This window comes from Mandrillus leucophaeus, unplaced genomic scaffold (genome assembly GCF_000951045.1).
Source record: "Mandrillus leucophaeus isolate KB7577 unplaced genomic scaffold, Mleu.le_1.0 Scaffold118, whole genome shotgun sequence".
Lineage (NCBI taxonomy): Eukaryota > Metazoa > Chordata > Mammalia > Primates > Cercopithecidae > Mandrillus > Mandrillus leucophaeus.
In genome coordinates this window covers 2,673,915-2,694,396 of record NW_012100098.1, presented here as the reverse complement: position 1 = coordinate 2,694,396, position 20,482 = coordinate 2,673,915, and the positions used below count along the sequence as shown (strand labels likewise).

General features: G+C 40.4%; 1 protein-coding gene across 1 annotated transcript in view; it reads left to right on the top strand.

Moving 5' to 3' along the window:
* The first annotated feature begins 1,798 nt into the window (after positions 1-1,798).
* The window catches only part of TMPRSS12 (transmembrane (C-terminal) protease, serine 12), a 33,431-nt gene continuing 14,747 nt past the window's right edge, over positions 1,799-20,482 (top strand). Inside the window, exons 1-3 of the mRNA XM_011964374.1 lie at positions 1,799-2,027; positions 2,693-2,888; positions 17,408-17,676. Of these exons, the coding sequence (XP_011819764.1) occupies positions 1,841-2,027; positions 2,693-2,888; positions 17,408-17,676 (652 nt within the window). The 5' untranslated portion in view covers positions 1,799-1,840. The remainder of the gene's footprint in view (positions 2,028-2,692; positions 2,889-17,407; positions 17,677-20,482) is intronic.

Sequence of the window (20,482 nt, the reverse complement as noted above, 5' to 3'; positions counted from 1 at the left end):
TCAGTTCCTCGGTGGCTCTTGCTGGCAGCCTCTCTACATGTCCACAGGGCAGCTTACAACATGGCAGCAGCTTTACCTCAGAACAACAGGGCTGGAGAGAGTGCTCAGGACAGAAGTCACAATCTTTTTATAACCTAATCTTGAAAGTGGTAGCCCATCATCTCTGTAACTTTCTATTTACTGGAAGTGAGTCACGAAATCCAGCCGACACTAAAGGAGAGGGAACTCACTAAGGATGTGAATACCGGGAGACAGGGTTCATTGGCGGGCATGTTGTAGGCTACCTACCACACCAGAGGATATTTCTCTGCAGATAGGAGTGATCCCACCAAAGAGAGGAAATGACAGTGCAGGAGAGGAGAAAAGGCAGAGGAAATCCAGGAAGAAGACCTCTGCAGTTATGATCCCCAGCCTTTTTCATTTTATTTAGAGAGATGGGGTCTTGCTATATTGCCCAGGTTGGAGTGCTGTGGCTATTCACAGGCACGATCTCACTACCAATCAACACAGGAATTTTGATCAACTCTATTTCCAGTCTGGGCCAGTCACCCCTCCTTAGGCAACCTGGTAGTTCCCCACTACCCGAAGGTTACCATATTGATGCCAAACTTAGTGCATTAACCAGCTGACATAGCATACTACAGCCCAGAACTCCTGGGCTCAAGCAATCCTCCTGCCTCAGCCTCCTGAGTAAATGGGACTACAGGCATGTGCCACTGTGCCCAGCCCACTGCCTGTGTCACTGCTATTTGATGACTTGGCTGCATATACTTGCTTTATAAGTCTGTTGAACCTCTATTATCTGTCATAGCAAGACCCATCATCCCTATCATGTTGGCTATGGGTTTAAAAAAAGAAAAAAAGTCATCTTGCCCTGTTTACAAAGGCATACACAGTCTCACCACATCTCACACACACAAATACACACACCCCAACTGTGTTTCTCCCCCTTTCTAATAACACCTTCTACTAAAATACCTGGGCAACAAGGACTTTGTTTCTTGTCAGCCCACAGAGATCAGCTCATGCTGCAATTTGTTTCTCCAATATCACCTCCTCCACCCCTTGATTTCGGCACAGCTCTGAGCCTCTGCTCCCTTCCCCACATGTTACCATGTGTAAGCCCCAAACTAATATGCTCCTTTTATCTAATGCTGCCAACGGCACCAGCCTCGGAAGGATGGTATGAGCAAGGCAATTGTCCTTTTATTGACCTCTAACTCTCCACCACCTCACCAACTTCCCACACGGTCTTCTTATTACTGAAGGTGTTGGGTTAACAAAGGCAAAGTTCAGTATAGGTCAAGATAAGAAAGAGAACAATTTACAACTGAACATTAGACATCATTCTTAAAAACTTCGGGTTATGTTAAAGAAAAATTATTCAGTGATACTCATTAAAGCACAGGAAGGCAGACTTTATCAGGACCATCCAGATAGGGACACGGACCATGGCAATGGGATTTTGTAGTGGGTAGAGGGACTGGGCTAAAATCCAAACAGAGCAGGGGCAAGAGAGAATTTACAGCCAATGAGCAGGATAGAGGGGTCAGTGGATGGAAAATTACTAAGAGGGAGCATCAGGAGTAATGGGATTCCGGTTAACCGACCTAACAGGATTCTTGCTGGACAGGCCAGGGTGATCAGACATCACCTGGGGGATAGCGGTGGATGAGGAAGCCAATCAGGCCTTGAGAGTGAGGGGTTCTTTCTAAACTGACCTACTCCTCGTCTTCCGACACCCCCCGGCCGCACTCGCGCCTCCCGGCCAGGCCGCGCGCCCCGCGTGCCCGGGGCGGGTGGGAAGAACCTGCCGCCATCTTGCTCACCAACCTCCAAAATGCGGCTGCGGCTCCTGAGCGTGGCGCTGTTGTTTGTGGGGAGCTCTCACTTACACTCAGACCACGACTCGCCCCCCGGAAGGCACAGCCTTGGCCCCTCGCTGGAACGGGCCGCTGGTTCCCAGCAGACGGAGGCCGCCCGCAAGAGGCTCGGGCGGCGGAGGCAGGGAGGGGCGCATGCAAAGGGCAGTACCTGTTCGTGCTTGTCTCTGGGGGGCCTCTCTTACCTTTTCCCCACCGGTATAGTCTTTGAATTCGGGTTTCTCCTTTTCTGGTGTTCCAATGGCCTTTAATCAAAATTTTACATACCCAAGCAGTTTCTCAACAGGTTATAATAACAGTAGTTGTAATAGTAAAATGACAATTTGTATTGTGAATCTGTATTTTCTCCTCAAAACATTCTGGGTTTTATCATCCTCATTTTATATATGAATAAGGCAGGGGATAAAGAGTTGAAAGGGAGTGCTATTAGGTGAGAAAAATTAGCCCAACAAGTGAAATGGTGAGCATGAGAATTTGCAGCTCTCGACTCACCGTGTCCAGGCTCTTCAACTGCTGTTTCACACAGGGAAGAAGGTGATACGTGGCCCAAAAATTTTATTTTTATATTTTTGGGGAATGGAGTTTTAAAATTAATGAATTGTGTTGACTTCATGTCTATTTGTAAGTAATCGATTATGGCATATTTGTCTTAACTGTCCAAGTTTCTTTCAAAATATGGGCATGTCTCAGGTATGTTAGCTTGCTTTATGTTTAACATAGGAATTTAAAGGATTTCATTAATACGTTCAGCTTAGGAAGTAACACATAATAGATGCTCAGTCCAAATAATATATCATTTTTATTTCTAGATTGTGGAACAGCACCGCTTAAGGATGTGTTGCAAGGGTCTCGGATTATAGGGGGCACAGAAGCTCAAGCTGGTGCATGGCCATGGGTGGTGAGCCTGCAGATTAAATATGATCATACTCTTGCTCATGTATGTGGGGGAACCCTAGTGAGAGAGAGGTGGGTCCTCACAGCTGCCCACTGCACTAAAGACGCTAGGTATGTATTTAGAACACAACTATTTTATTTTCTTACGGGATATTTTGAAGTGATAGAGGACCATTTAACTTCACCCATTTTCAGTTAAGCTATGTTTGCAAATAGCCATAATGCCTTATACATAGTACAGTGTGTTTGTTGAAAGGAATCCTTTATTATTATTTTTATTATTATTATACTTCAAGTTCTGGGGTACATGTGCAGAACGTGCAGATTTGTTACATAGAAGTATACATGTGCCATGGTGGTTTGCTGCACGCATCAACCCATCATCTACCTACATTAGATATTTCTCTTAATGCTATCCCTCCCCTAGCCCTGCACCCAGGAATCCTTTATTTTTTATTTATTTATTTATTTATTTTGAGATGGAGTGTCGCTCTGTCACCCAGGCTAGAGTGCAGTGGTGCAATCTTGGCTCACTGCAACCTCTGCCTCCTGGGTTCATGCGATTCTTCTGCCTCAGCCTCTCGAGTAGCTGCAATTACAGGTGCCTGCCACCATGTCCGGATAATTTTTGTATTTTTAGTAGAGATGGGGGTTTCACCATGTTGGCCAGGCTGGTCTTGAACTCTTAACCTCACGTGATCTGCCTGCCTCAGCCTCCCAAAGTTCTGGGATTACAGGTGTAAGCCACCATGCCCGATCATGGATCCTTTAAATTAGAGGCTGGTAAACTTTCCATAAAGGTAGTCAATATTTTATGCTTTGAAGGTCATGTGGTCTCTCTCACAATTGCATGAAAACCAGCACTGACAATAAGTAATTGAATGAGCGTGGCTATAATCCAGTAAAACTTTATGAACACCGAAATCTGAATTTCATATAAGTTTAACCTGTCGTGAAATATTTTGGTTGATTCAGCCATTTAAAAATGTAGAGTAGGGCACGGTGGCTCACATCTGTTATCCCAATGCTTTGGGAAGCCAAGACGGGAGGATCACTTAAGGCCACGAGTTTGAGACCAGCCTGGGCAATATAGTGAGACCCTGTCCCTATATTTAAAATGTTTTTTGATGTAAAAAACATGCTTTATGGACTGTATGAAAATAAGAGACATGTCAGATTTGGCCTTTACTATTAGACTCTTTGAAAAAGAGACTCTCTTTTGCTTCACCTCCATTGACCCATAAAATCCATTTGCAGTCTGATTTTTGTGGCCAAATGCTATTAAAGATCCACTTCCATGCCAAATCCAATGACTTCATCTCAGTTCCCATCCTTTTTGACCTCTACAGCCTTTGGCAATGTTGACCACATCCTCTTCTTGAAATTATCTCTTTTCTTGATTTATAAGACACCACTCTACTTTTTTCTCCTGCTTCTTTGATGAGTCTTTGTCATCCTTTACATTGCAGTGTTTTCTAGAGTTTGCCCTCTGCCCTCTATCATTCTGTACTCTTTCGTAGAGATATCTAATCTACCTGTTTCAGCAATCACCATATGCTGTCAACTCCTAGGTCTCTCCTGATGAGTCGTATTTCCAGCTCCCTACCATGCATATATATTGGAGTCACATTCTAAATAAGTCCAAAATAGAATTTACTTTCCTCTGATACTATTTCTTCTCTATTTTCTCAGTCAATAGCATCATCAACAGCTCCATTACCCAGAGAGGTATCTAATTTCTCCCACTTCACCTCTCCAAGTAGTCCCCAAGGCCTATGAAGGCTCTCTGTGCAGTATCTTAAATTTGCTGCTTCTGTCCCTCAGCCCTCCCTACTGATTAAAAGTAGATCCAGAATATCAGGCTCCATATTCCTAGCTTATGACTTATCATACTTATATTTACACTACTACTATGATAACTATCCTAATTAATATGAAATGGTAGCTCATTGTGGCTTTTATTTCCATTTCCCAAATTACTAGTGATGTTAAGCATCTTTCTATGTGCTTATTGGCCATTTGTATATCTTCTTTGGAGAAATGTCTATTCAAGTCCTTTGTCCATTTTTGAACTGGGCTTTTTTTGTTGTTGAGTTGTAGGAGTTCTTTATGTATTCTGGATATTAATCTGTTGTCAGACACATTACTTGCAAATATTTTCTCTCATTCTGTGGGTCATCTTTTCACTCTCTTGATAGTGTCCTTTGATACACAAAAGCTTTTCATTTTGATGAAGTCAGATTTATCTATTTTTTCTCTTTTGTTGCCTGTGTTTCTGGTGTAATATGTAAGAAATCATTATACAAAATCCAGTATCACGAAGCTTTTCCCCTATGTTTTCTTCTAAGAGTTTTATAGCTTTAGCTCTTATATTTAGGTCTTTGATCCATTTTGAGTCACTTTTTGCATAAGGTATCAGGTAAGGGTACAATTTTATTGTTTTACATGTGGCTATCAAGTTTTCCCAGCACCATCTGTTGAAAAGTTTGTCCTTTCCCCATTGGATGGTATTGGCACCTTCATTGAAAATCAATTGATCATATATGAGAGGGTGTGTTTCTGGGCTCTCAATTCTTCTCCACTGATGTATATATCTGTCCTTATGCTAGTATCACACACAGTTTGGATTAGTATGGCTCTGTAGTAAGTATTTTTTGTTGGTGGTGTTTTTGTTTGTTTTGTTTTTTAGACAGAGTCTTGCTTTGTCACCCAGGCTGGCATGCAGTGGCATGATCTCAGCTCACTGCGAACTCTACCTCCCAGGCTCAGGTGATCCTCACACCTCAACCTCCTGAATAACTGGGACGACAGGTGTGCACCACCATGTTTGACTAATTTTTGTATTTTTTTGTAGAGACGGGGATTCACTATGTTGCCCAGGCTAGTCTGAAACTCCTGGGCTCAAGTGATCTGCCCAGTTTGGCCTCCGAAAGTGGTGGGATTGCAGGTGTGAGCAACTGCATCCGGCCTGCACTAAGTTTTGAAATCAGGAAGTGTGAGTCCTCCAACTATATTCTTCTTTTTCAAGATTATTTTAGCTATTTGGAGTCTCTTAATATTCCATATGAATTTTAGGATGGGTTTTTCTATTTCTGAAAAAAAAGTCATTGGGATTTTGATAGGCATTGCATTCAGTCTAAAAACTCTAAAAACTCTTTAGAAAGTTTACAGTCTACAAAGCAATATGGGGAAATCCACATTTTCCCATATTGGGGAAAAGATTGCTTTGGGTGGTTCTGTCATCCCTTTTTTTTTTTTTTTTTTTTTTTTTTGGGGGGGGTTTTGCTCTTGTTGCCTAGGCTGGAGGGCAACAAGAAGACGTAAATAAATAAATGAAAATACATCCTGTGTTCATGGATTGGAGAACACTATTATTAAGATGACAGAACCTGCTGGGTGCGGTGGCTCACACCTGTAATCCCAGCACTTTGGGAGGCGGAGGCAGGTGGATCACAAGGTTAGGAGCTGGAGACCAGCCTGGCCAACATGGTGAAACCCCGCCTCTACTACAAATACAAGATATTAGCCAGGCGTGGTGGTGGGCGCCTGTGATCCCAGCTACTTGGGAGGCTGAGGCAGGATGATCACTTGAACCCGGGAGGCAGAGGTTGCAGTGAGATGGGATCGTGCCACTGAACTCCAGCCTGGGTGACAGAGTGAGACTTCATCTCAAAAAAAAAAAAAAAGAATATTCTTCAACTAGATCAGCATGAAGGGGATGCTTAGGTCTGAGTTCTTTCACCAGTAATATGAGGTACTGGACTACTTGGCCAAGTTTAGTTATTAGTGTCCAGTTTTTCGCACTAGTTACTGGAAGACAGGCTTGTCCTTTTTCATCAAGTTTATGGTGATAACTTTTTAAGTATTTTTTGCAGGTTTGGAAACTCTATTGGAAAGTTGATTTCTATTTTGAAGGCCCCTTGATCAAATAAAAGGTGGTCAGGAAAAAAGAAAAAAAAAAAAAGCCTTGCTAAGTCAATGAGTGAGCTTTATCATATTGGATGCTTGTTATTATAAAATACTTCATTCCACATTGGTAGATATCTTCAAGCTCCCTCGTCAACTTCCTGCTGGCCACTGTGTTGGATTTGCCTTCCCCACTTCCCACCCAGAAATCAGTTTAGTCTCTAAGAACCAGTCATGGTCTTGGCTCCTTTTCAAAGCACTGGATTCTGATACGCAGCCAGATTCATCATATGAGGAGTGATATTGGGGGTGGAGCTGTTTATAGCTAGGTGTCTCTGAAGGCATTGTTTTTGTCGTCGTTGTTTTGTTTTTTGTCTGCCCTTTTTTCCCTTTCACTGAATGGCTTCCTTATAACACGAACTTATACATGATACGTTATGGTCCTTCATTCTATCTCATAATCTTTCAGCTTCAGCCCCTATTGCTAACTGGCCTTCTCATCAATTTTCATGATGAATTATCTGATTATCCCAGCCCAGCTTTTCAATCTAGGTGATACCACCGTTGCTCAATTTATGAATAAACCCTTATTAGTGGCCTATCTCTTTCCCAGAGAGCTGTGGTCAGGGGACCTGGGTCATATATTAAATGAGAGCACCTTGACAACAGAGTGGGCAGGGCACTCATCCTTGCACAAGATATAGATATGGGTATATAAGCACCAACAGGTATTCCTTCTTGTTTGTTTGAGACAGGGTCTTGCTCTGTCACCTAGGCTGGAGTGCAATAGCACAATCTTGGCTCACTGCAGCATCAATCTCCCAGGATAAATTAGTCCTCCCACCTCAGCCTCCCAAGTAGCTGGGACTACAGGCGTGTGCTATCATGCCTAATTTTTGTATTTTGTAGACATGGGGTTTTGCTATATTGCCCAGGCTTGTCTCTAACTCCTAAGCTCAAGCTATTTTCCTACCTCAGCCTTCCAAAGGGCTGAGATTACAGGCATGAGACACGGCATCCAGCCACCAATGGATATTTCTAGAAAAGGGAAAGAGGATATTGTTTGAATTATCTCTATGTAACTGGAACTGAGAAAGAATATGTTGTGGTCCAGCAGCACTGATACGTATTAAAACTTAGAGGCTTTTTCGTACAGCCAGTCCTAACTCACATTAGTAGAAATAACCTTTTGGATCTATTTTTCTTTTCTCAGTTTTCTCACTCATGGCCTTATTTTCTTTTTAAAGTTAAGGCCTCATTTACATGCAGTAAAATTTACCTTTTAAAAAAGTTCTGTTCTACAACTTTTGACAGTGTAGATAGTCATGTAATTACTACAATCAAGATTTAGAACAGTTCCATAACCTTAAATCCTGTCATGACCCTTTGTAGCCAACCCCTGCCCCTGCATCCAACCCTTGGCAGCCATTGATCTGTCGTCTATCCCTTACAGTTTTTCCATTTCCAGGATGTGATATAAACAGAGTCATGCAATATATAGGCATTTGAGCTTGACTTACTTACCTAGCAGAATGCATTTGAGATTCATCCATGCTGTTTTGTGTGTCAGATCATTCCTTTAAAAAAAAAATGACAAAAATGATTTTATTAAGATATAACAACATGTAGTAAAATTCATTATTTTTAGTGTACAGTTCTGTGAATTGGGCAAATGCATAGTCATGTGATTACCAAAAGAAGGCACAGAACAAGTTTCTTCACCTCCAAAAACTCCCCCCCATACCCCTTTGATGTAAACCCCCTCCCTCCTACATTGCCAGGCAACCACTGATCTGTTTTCTGTCTTTATAGTTTTGCTTTTTCCAGAGTGTCATATAAATGGAATCATATGGTATGGAGCCTTATGAGTTTGGTTTCACTTAGCATAATGCATTTGAGATTCATCCATGTTACTGTGTGTATCATTACTATTTGTTTTTATTGCTGAGTAGTATTGTATGATGATATAGTTTGAGTGTCCACTCCAAATCTCATGTTGGAATGTAATCCCTAGTATTGGAGGTGGGGCCTGGTAGGAGGTGACTGGATTGTGGGGGCAGATCCCCCATGAATGGCTTACAACCATTCCCTTGGTGATAAGTGAGTTCACATGAGATCTGTTTGTTTCATAGTGGGTAGCACCAGCTAGGTGCATTGGCTCACACCTGTAATCCCAGCACTTTGGGAGGCTGAAGCGGAAGGATCACTTAAGGCCAGGAGTTCAAGACCAGCCTGGTCAGCCAGGTGCGGTGGCTCACGCCTGTAATCCCAGCACTTTGGGAGGCCTGTAGTGAGCCAAGATCGTGCCACTGCACTCCAGCCTGGGTGACAGAGCGAGACTCCGTCTCAGACAAACAAACAAACAAACAAAAAACCACCTGAGCAAAACAGTGAGACCCTGCCTCTACAAAAAACTTTAAAAATTAGCCAGGTGTGGTGGCTTATGCCTGTGGTCCCAGCTACTAAGGATGCTGAAGTGAGAGGATTGCTTGAGCCTAGGGGGTTGACACTGCAGTACAGAGCCATGTTCACGCCACTGTACTTTAGCCTGGGTGACAGAGCAAAACCCTGTCTAAAAAAAGTGTGTAGCACTACTGCCACCAGTGCACCCTGCCATGCCTCTGCCCCACCACTGCTGGCACATGTTCAGACCCCACTGCACTGCCACCACCAGTGCACACGCATGTGGACCCAGCTGCACTGCTGCCCTGCTACTGCTGGCACATGCACACAAGCATGAACCCTGCTGCCACTGCCCAGACAAAGTGCTTTTTTGCCAGCATCCCTTATTGCAGCCTTGTTGCCAGTGGACCAGGAACACCTCGGGTCTTCCCATGCAGCATGTGCCCGACTATGAGAGGCCAGAGTACAAAGCCATGAGCCTGTCCAAGTCCCCCACGATTAGAGCTCACAGTCCAGGAATGCTGAGCATAGTCTTGTGCACCTAAAATCACTTAGAAATGATGCCAGTTGACTAAACCCAACTTATAACACAGTCAAACCCTCAAGGGCACCAAAGAATATAAAAGCAAAAAGCTCCATCCAAAGGACAGCAACTTCAAAGATTAAAGGAATAACAGTCCACACAGATGAGAAAGAACCAGCGCAAGAACCCTGGCAACCCAAAAAGCCAGAGTTTCTTCCTACCTCCAAATGACCACAATAGCTCCCAAGCAATGGTTCTTAACCAGACTGAAATGGCTGGAATGAGAGGCATAGAATTCAGAATCTGGATGGCAATGAAGAGAAACGAGATTCCGGAGAAATCTGAAACCCAATCCAAGGAATCTAAGAAATCCAGTAAAATAATACAAGAGCTGAAAGATGAAACAGCCATTTTAAGAAAGAACCAAACTGATCTATAGAGCTAAAAAAAAAAAAAAAAAACTCACAAGAATTTAATAATTGGAAGTATTAACAGCAGAATAGGCTAAGCTGAGAAAAATCTCAGAGCTGAAAGACTAGTTCTTCAAGTCAATTCAGACACAAATAAAGAAAAAAGAATGAACAAAACTTCCAAGAAATATGGGATTATGTAAAGAGACCAAACCTACAACTCATTGACATCCCTGAAAGAAGGACAGAGAGCAAGCAACTTGGAAAACCTATTTGAGGACATTGTCCATAAAAATTTCTCCAGCCTTGCTGGAGAGATTGACATTCAAATTCAGGAAATTTAGAGAAGCCCTGTGAGATATTATACAAGAATACCATCCTCAAGACATATAGTCATCAGATTCTCCAAGGTTAATGTAAAAGAAAAAACATCAAGGCGACTAGAGAGAAAGGGCAGGTCACTTACAACGGGAATCCCCATCAGGCTAACAGCAGACCTTTCAGCAGAAACTCTACACGCCAGAAAAGATTGGGGGTCTATATTTAGCATCCTTAAAGAAAATAAATTCCAACAGAGAATTTCATATCCAGCCAAACTAAGCTTTGTAAGTGAAGGAGAAATAAGATCCTTTTCAGACAAGCAAATGCTAAGGGAATTAATTACCACCAGACCTGCCTTACAGGAGATCCTTAGGGAGTACTAAACATGGAAATGAAAGACCATTACCAGTCACCACAAAAACACACTTAAGTACATAGACCATTGACACTATAAAGCAACTACACAATCAAGTCTACATAAACAAGCTAACAACACAACGACAGTATCAAATCTACAAATATCAATATTAACTTTTAATGTAAAAAGGCTAAACACCCCATTTAAAATGCACAGACTGGCAAGTTGGATTAAAAAAAACAGAACCCAACTGTACATTGTCTTTAAGAGAGAGACATCTCACATGCAGTGACATCCACATGCTCAAAGTAGAGGGATGGAACAAAATCTATCAAGTAAATGGAAAACAAAAAAGAGCAGGGGTTGCTATTCTTATTTTAGACAAAACAGACTTTATTTATTTATTTTTTTGAGATGGAGTCTCACTCTGTCGCCCAGGCTGGAGTGAAGTGGCACGATCTCGGCTCACTGCAACTTCTGCCACCCAGGTTCAAGCAATTCTCCTGCCTCAGCCTCCCAAGTAGCTGGGATTACAAGCGCCTGCCACCACACCTGGTTAATCTTTGTATTTTTAGTAGAGGCAGGGTTTCGCCATCTTGGTCAGGCTGGTCTTGAACTCCTGACCTCGTGAACCATGCGCCTTGGCCTCCCAAAGTGCTGGAATTACAGGCATGAGCCACCACGCCCAGTCTGACAAAATAGACTTTAAACCAAAATGACCAAAAAAGGACAAAGAAGAGCATTACATAATGATAAAGGGTTCAATTCAATAAGAAGACTTACCTATCCTAATACTGGAGGACCTAGATTCATAAAACAAGTTCTTGGAGACCTATGAAGAGACTTAGATAACCATACAATAATAGTGGGAGACTTTAACACTCCACTGACAGTATTAGACAGATCACTGAGGCAGAACACTTAAAAAGATATTTGGGATCTAAACTTGACGCTTGACAAAATGGACCTAACAGACACTCCACCCAAAAACAACAGAATATACATTTTTTTCATCTCCACATAACGCATACTCTAAAATAGACCACACACTCAGCCATAAGACAATTCTTAACAAATTTTTAAAACCCAAAATCATACCATCCACACTCTTGGATCACAACATGATAAAAATAGAAATCAGTACCACCATCTCTCAAAACCATATAATTACATGGAAATTAAACAATCTTCTCTTGAATGATTTTTGGGTAAATGCTGAAATTAAGGTAGAATTAAAGAAATTCTTTGAAACTAACGAAAACAAGGATACAACATACCCAAATCTCTGGCAAACAGCTAAAGCAATGTTAAGAGGAAAGTTTAGGGTGCCAAATGCCCACACCAAAATTAGAAAGATCTCAAACTAATAACCTAACATCATACCTAGAGGAATGAGAAAAATGAACAAACCAACCCCCAAGCTAGCAGAAGAAAAGAAGTAACCAAAGTCAGAGCTGAACTGAATGAAATTGTGACACAAAAAAACGTACAAAAGATCAACGAAACCAAAAGTTTTCTGAAAGAATAAATAAGATTGATAGACCACTAGCTAGACTAACAAAAAAAAAAAAAGAAAGAAAGAAAGAAAGAAAAAATAAATAGAGAAGATCCAAATAAACAAAATCAGAAATGACAAAGGGGACAGTACCACCAACCCCACAGAAATATAAACTACCTTCAAAGACTATTACGAAAATCTGAATGCACACGAACTAGAAAACCTAGTGGATAAATTCCTGGAAACATACAACTTCAAAAAATAGAACCAGGAAGACATTGAAACCCTGAACAGACCAATAACAAGTTCCAACACTAAATCAGTAATTTAAAAAACCTACCAACCAGAAAAAGTCCTGGACCAAAAGGATTCACAGCCAAATTCTACCAGGTGTATAAAAGTGGTGGTACCAGTCCTACTAAAACTATTTCAAAAATTGAGGAGGAAGGACTCCTCCCTAATTCATTCTACAAAGCCGGCATCATTTTGATAACTGAAACCTGCCTGAGACACGATCTAAAAAGAAAACTTAAGGCCAATATTCCTCGTAAACATAGATGCAGAAATATTCAACAAAATACTAGCAAACTGAATCTAGCAGCACATCAAAAACTAATCCACCATGATCAAGTAGGCTTTATTCCTGGGATGCAAAGTTGGTTCAATATATGCAAAACTAAAACAGAACTAAAACTAAAAATAAAAACCACATGATCATCTCAATAGATACAGATAAGGCTTTTGATAAAATTCAAATCCCTTCATGTTAAAAACCCTCAAAAAACTAAGCATTGAAGGAACATACTTCAAGATAATAAGAGCCATCTATGAAAAACCCATAGCCAATATCATACTGAATGGGCAAAAGCTGGAAATGCCCTGGAGAACTGGAACAAGACAAGGATGCCCACTATCACCACTCTTATTCAACATAGTACTGGAAGTCCTAACCAGAGCAACCAGGCAAGAGAAAGAGATAAAAGGCATCCAAATAGGAAGAGAGGAAGTCAAACTATCTCTGTTTGTAGACAATATGGTTCCATACCTAGAAAACCCTATAGTCTCTGCCCAAAGGCTCCCAGATCTGATAAACAACTTCAGCAAAATTTCAGGATAAAAAAAATCAATGTACAAAAATCAGCAGCATTTCTATACACCAATGAAATCCAAGCTGAGAGTCAAATCAAGAATGAATCCCAGTCTCAATAGCCACAAAAAGATTAAAATATCTAAGGATACATCTAACCAGGCATGTGAAAGCTCTCTACAAAACAAATTATTAAACACTGCTGAAAGAAGTCATAGATGACAAAAAAAAAAAAAAAAAAAAGGAGAAACATTCCATGCTCATGGATAGGAAGAATCATTATTGTTTAAATGGCCATACTGCCCAAAGCAATTTACAGATTCAACACTATTCCAATCAAATTACCAACAACGTTTTACACAGAATTTTAAAAATTATTCTAAAATTCATATGGAACAAAAGAGAGCCCAAATAGCCAAAGGAATCCTAAGCATAAAGAACAAAGCTGGAGGCATCATACTGCCTGACTTCAAACTGTACTAGAAGGCTACAGTAACCAAAACAGCATGGTACTGGTACAAAAAGAGACACATAGACCAATAGAACAGGTTAGAGAACCCAGAAACAAAGCTGCTGGCAAGGACATCACGACAAAGACTCCAAACGCAACTGCAACAAAAAAATTGACAAGTGGGATCTAATAAAACTAAAGAGCTTCTGCACAGTAAAAGAAACTATCAACAGAGTAAACAGACAACCTACAGAATATTTATAAACTATGCATTCAACAAAGGTCTAATATCTAGGATCTATAAGGAACTTAAACAAATTAGCAAGCAAACACTAGACAACCCCATTTTAAAATGAGCAAAGGACATGAACAGACACTTCTCAAAAGACATACATATGGCCAAGAAACATGAAAAAATGCTCAACATCAGAGAAATGCAAATCAAAACCACAATGAGACACTATCTCACACCAATCAGAATGGCTATTATTAAAAAGCAAAAAAATAACAGATGCTGGCAAGACTATGGAGAAAGCAAATGCTTATACACTGCTGATGGGAATGGAAATTAGTTCAGTCCCTGTGGAAACCAGTATGGAGATTTCTCAAAGAACTTAAAACAGAGCTATTGTTTGACCCAGCAATCCCATTGCTGGATATATACCTAAAGAAATATAAATAATTCTACCATAAAGACACATGCATGCATATGTTTACTGCAGCACTATTCACAATAGCAAAGACTGGAATCAACCTAGATGCTCATCAATGATGGACTGGATAATGTGGCACGTATATACCATGGAATACTATGCAGTCATGAAAAAGAATGAAATCATCTCCTTTGTAGCAACATGGCTGGAACTAGAGGCCATTATCTAAGTAAATTAATACGGGAACAGAAAACCAAATATTACATGTTGTTATCTCTCATAAGTGGGAGCCAAACATTGAGTATACATGAACATGAAGAAGGGAATAACAGACACTGGGGCCTACTTGAGGGTGGAGAAGGGGATTGAAAAACTACCTATTGGGTACTATGCTCATCACATGGGTGGTGAAATAATCTGCACACCAAACCCCTGCCACACACAGTTTACCTATGTAACAAACCAGCACATGTACCCCCAAACCTAAAATAAAAGTTAGGGAAAACATATAAATAAAAGTGTTTGGCACCTCCCCACTTGCTATCTTGCTCCTTCTCATCATGCGATGCTCCTGTTCCCCTTTCCCCTTCCTTCATGATTGTAAGTTCCCTGAAGCCCTCACCACAAGCAATGCCAGCACCATGGTTCCTGTGCAGCCTGCAGAACTGTGAGCCAATTAAACTTCTTTTCTTTATAAATTACCCAGCCTCAAATATTTCTTTATAACAAAGCAAGAATGGCCAAATACATATGAATGTACCACTGTTTGTTAATCCATCTACTCTTGAAGGATATTTGTTTCCAATTTGGTCAATTATGAGTAAAGCCACTATAAACATTTGTGTGAATGTAGGTTTTCATTTCACTTCTGTAAATACCCAAGAGTGAGACTACCTTGTCAAATGATAAGTGTATGTACAGTTTTATATTTAAAAAAAAAACAAAACATTTTTGGTTTTTTGTTTTGTTTTGTTTTTTGTTTTTGAGACAGGGTCTCACTCTGTTGCTCAGGCTTGAGAGCAGTGGCATAGTCATGGCTCACTGCAGCCTTAACCTCCTGGGCTGAAGCAATCCTGCTACCTGGCCTCTCAAGTAGGTGGGACTACAGGCATGTGCCATCACATCCAGCTAATTTTTGTATTTTTTATAGAGACAGGGTTTCGTCATGTTGCCCAGGGTGGGCTCAAACTCCTGGGCTCAAGCAATCTGCCTGTCTCGGCCTCCCAAAGTGTTGGGATTACAGGCATGAGCCACCATGCCCGGCCTAGAACGTATTTAATGTAAGAAAATGAGAAAACAGAAATGAGAAAAAATAAGAATCATTTATTGCATTTCCTAGAAATAATAGCTGTTTTTCGTTACATAGTCTTCTAGATTTTTCTAGCCATATATGCAAATTATTTTATAGAACAGGCTTATATAGCTAAACTGTGAAATAGCCTTTTTCATTAAATTACATAACGTAAGCATTTTTCCATGTCAACGTATCTATTTTGCTCCTGTATTCCACTTTGTAGATGTGCCAAAATTTCTGTGGTAAATATTTTTATAGCTAAATTTTTGTGTTCATCTTTTATTTCTTTGGGATAAATTCTAGGAAGTAGAATTGCAAGTCAAATGTAATGCAGCTTTTTTAGGCTATTGATACATGTTGCCAGATTGCCCATCTATTACACTTTCTGCCATGAGTAAGAGTACCCTTGTTCCTCTAACTGGTGTGCACTGAGTGTTATCATCGAACACACACACACACACACACGTGCGCACTCATATAAACATTGCCAATTTGAAAGATGAAAAGTTATCTGTAAGCGACAGTGTATAAAGTGAAAGTTCCTCCTTCCGAATTCGATTCCAGATGTTAACTACTGTTAACCTCTTGTGGTTTTAATTGTTTCACTTGTTTTGGGTTTGGTTTTTTGCTTGCTTGTTTGCTTGCTTTTTTAAGATGGCCAAGATCCATTAGTTGCTTCTTGTTTTTACCTTTAATATCATGCTTTATCAAATCCTTTCTTGTGTTAATGTTACATATTCATCTATATTTTTTTCTGTTTGTTTGTTTGTTTGTTTTTGAGACGGAGTCTCACTCTGTCGCCCAGGCTAGAGTGCAGTGGCTCGATCTTGGCTCACTGCAAGCTCCACCTCCCGGGTTCACACCATTCTCCTGCCTCAGCCTCCCAAACAGCTGGGACTACAGGTGCCTGCCACTACGCCCGGCTAATTTTTGTGTGTGTGTGTGTGTGTGTGTGTGTGTTTAGTAGAGACGGGGTTTCACCATGTTAGCCAGGATGGTCTCAATCTCCTGACCTCGTGATCCACCCACCTCGGCTTCCCAAAGTGCTGGGATTACAGGTGTGAGTCACTGAGCCGGGCGCTGGTTTAGTTTTTTCATTCACATAATAAGTTAATACCCAAATGTTTCATTCCAGTAAGTTTCAAAAAAATTATAAAACTAGAGGAAATATTTTAGCGAACTCCCATGTACCCATCACCCAGCTTCCCGTTATCAACTGATACCTGATCTTGTTTCACCTATACCCTCACCATTCTCCCTCCAATTATTTTGAAGCAAAACTCAGACATACCACTTTGGGTATCTCTGAAAGATGGGAACTCTTTATTAAGAAGATTTGTACATTTAAATATTTAATCCATTTGGAGTTTATTTTGGTGTTTAGTGTTATTTCAGGTATCTAATTTTATTTCTCTTTTCAAACAGCTAGTTGCCCCAATACCACATATTGAATAATTCATTCTTTTGTCTATTGGTAAAAACTGCTGCCTTAATAACATATTAAATTCTCATGTACTTGAATCTGTTTCTGAATTTTCTGTCCCATTGGTCTTTTTCTCCTTCCCTAGATCATGATATTTGTGTTATTTAATATTTTATGTCACATGAAACTGGAATTAAAGTTTTTTATTATTAATCTAACATGAGAAAAAAACTAGTGGGAAGTTAAGAATATGTACTTAGTTAAATAAAGATGTTTATAATAAGAATGTTTACTTTCTTTCAGCGATCCTTTAATGTGGAGAGCTGTGATTGGAACTAATAATATACATGGGCACCATCCTTATACCAAGAAGATAAAAATTAAAGCAATCATTGTTCATCCAAACTTCATTCTGGAATCTTATGTAAATGATATTGCACTTTTTCACTTAAAAAAAGCAGTGAGGTATAATGACTATATTCAGCCTATTTGCCTACCTTTTGATGTTTTCCAAATCCTGGACGGAAACACAAAGTGTTTTATAAGTGGCTGGGGAAGAACAAAAGAAGAAGGTAATTATGGTCTGAATTTTACTGATACACATTTTCCTGATGATATGCAGAGGAAGGCCAAATCTTTTATATACAGTCATGTGCCACATAATGACATTTAGGTTAATGACAGACCACACACACGATGGTGGTCTATAAGATTATTTTTCCATATTTTTACTGTCCTTTTTTTTTTTTCCCCCCAGAGTCTCGTTCTGTTGCCCAGGATGGAGTGCAGTGGCACAATCTCAGCTCACTGCAGCCTCCGCCCCCCAGGTTCAAGTGATTCTCCTGCCTCAGCCTCCCAAGTAGCTGGGATTACAGGCATGTGCCACCATGCCTGGCTAATTTTTGTATTTTTAGTAGAGACAGGGTTTCTCCATGTTGGTCAGGCTGGTCTTGAACTCCCAGCCTCAGGTGATCCGCCTACCCTGGCCTCCCAAAGTGCTGGGAGGATTGTAGGCGTGAGCCACCACGCCCAGCATTCAGCTAATTTTTGTATTTTTAGTAAAGACAGCGTTTCACCATGTTGGCCAGGCTGGTCTCGAACTCCTGGCCTCCTGTGATCCACCCATCTCAGCCTCCCAAAGTGTTGGGATTACAGGCATGAGCCATCAAGCCTGGCCTACTGTACCTTTTCTGTGTTTAGATATACAAATGCTTACTCCTGTATCACAGCTGTCTACAATATTGAGTACAGCTGAACAGGCATGTAGCCTAGGAGTAAAAGACTATGCCATATACCCTAGGTGCGCAGCAGACTATACCATCTAGGTTTATGTAAGTACACTCTATCATGGTTGCACAACAACAAAATTGCCTAACGATATATTTCTCAGAATGTTCTCCATCATTAAGTGATGCCTGACTGTTTCTGTGTATTATCTTTTTATCACTTTATGCCATGAGATTGAAAAGTATTATCGGTTCTTATAAAACACTGAAAACAACTTTTTGAGGGATCTGTTTTTCCTTGTGAGAGGGGAGAGAAAATTCTCTTCCAAAGCAGAAATAGAGACTTTCTCTGGTTGTACATGCCAAGATACTTGAACGTTAAGATAGAATGATAGTTCCAAGTGTTTCTGTAGTTTGAACTCACAGATTATGAAGCCAGCTCTGCAGCAGGATTCTCTATCTTAAGTAATAAGCTTCAGGCTATGAGGAATCATATTTAGTTTCCTTTTAATTTAATGCCTTGTTTGGTATCAGGCAAGCTGATTGCAATATATTTTTTTAGTGTACATAGGGGCACTAAATGTTAACTGACTGAACTAATGGGAGGAATAAAAACATAGACGACATAGCCTCTTTGTCTTTGGTAATAAGAGCTACCATTTGGAAGCATTTACCATGTGTCAGGTCTTGTTTTTGTTCTTGTTGCTATTTAAAACACTTTTTTTTTTTTTAGAGATGGTGGTCTCACTCTGTCACTCAGGCTAGAGTGCAGTGGTGTAATTATAGCTCACTGCAGCCTCAAGCTCCTGGGCTCAAGCAGTTCTCCTGCTTCAGCCTCTCCAATAGCTGGGACTCCAGGCACGTGCCACCACGCCCAGCTTTTTCAAATGTATTATGTATGTGTATATGTATGTTTTTTTTTTTTTTAAGAGATAGGGTCTTGCTCTGTCACCTAGGCTGGAATGCAGTGGCACGATCATGGCTCACTGTAACCTTGACCTCCTGGTCTCAAGTAATCCTCCTGCCTCAACCTCCCAAGTAGCTGGGACTACAGGCATGTGCCACCGTGCCCAGCTAATTGTTTCATTTTTTTGTAGAGACAGGGTCTTGCCATGTTTCCTAGACTGGTCTTGAACTCCTGGCCTTAAGAAATCCTCCTGCCTCAGCCTCCAAAAGTGCTGAGATTACAGGTATAAGCCATTGTGCCCAGCTTTTGTTTGTTTGTTTTTAAGAGACGGTCTTGCTGTGTTGCCCAGGCTGGTCTCAAACTCCTGGCCTCAAGCAATCCAGCTGCTTCAGTCTCCTGAGTAGCTGAGTTTATAGGCATGAGCACCATGCCTGTCCTGGGTCCTGTTTTAAATATACTACTTTATCCTATGCCCCCAATATTCCTAAAAGGGAGTTAATGTTATTTTTACCCCATTTAACAGACCAGTAATTGAGAATCTTAGAGATTAAGAAGCTGGGACTCAAATCCAAGTCTCTTTGATTGTAAAGCCTGAATATTTAATAACTACATTAAACTGCTCTTGAGGAAATCATAGTCCAGTTAGGAATATATGAGGTTAAGTACTAAGACTCCTGTTTTCTTCCTATTCCCCACAGGCCCTAGCCATTTAAATAATTGTGGATTATTTAGGTAGGAAGTAGATAAATGTACGAAAGACCTGTGAATTATTATTTTTCTTTTTTTCTATCTGTGAATACTTTTTAAGGAAGATAAGGAAAGCAACATGGTGTAGGGAAAGGAACACGGGCTTTAGAATCACAGACTTAATTCTGAGTCCCAGCCTGCCACCACGTGCTAGCTGAATGACCATGGGCATGTTATTGACTCTTTAATAACAATTACAGCAACAATAATAGAAGCAACTACCATTTGTTTAGGGCCAGGTACTTACTAAAATGCTAAGCATTGCAATGCATTATCTCATTTAATACCCCCAGCAACACTGTAGAAAATACTATAAAATGAATAAGTAAAATAAAGCTTAAAGAGGTTAAATAAGTTGCTTGAACTGATAAAAGAACTAAATGATAAAGTCAGAATTCAAGCCCAGTTCTGCCTGTTGCAAATCTCATGTATTTCCCCTATATTATTAATATTATATATCTATATCTATCTATCTATCTATATATATATATATATATA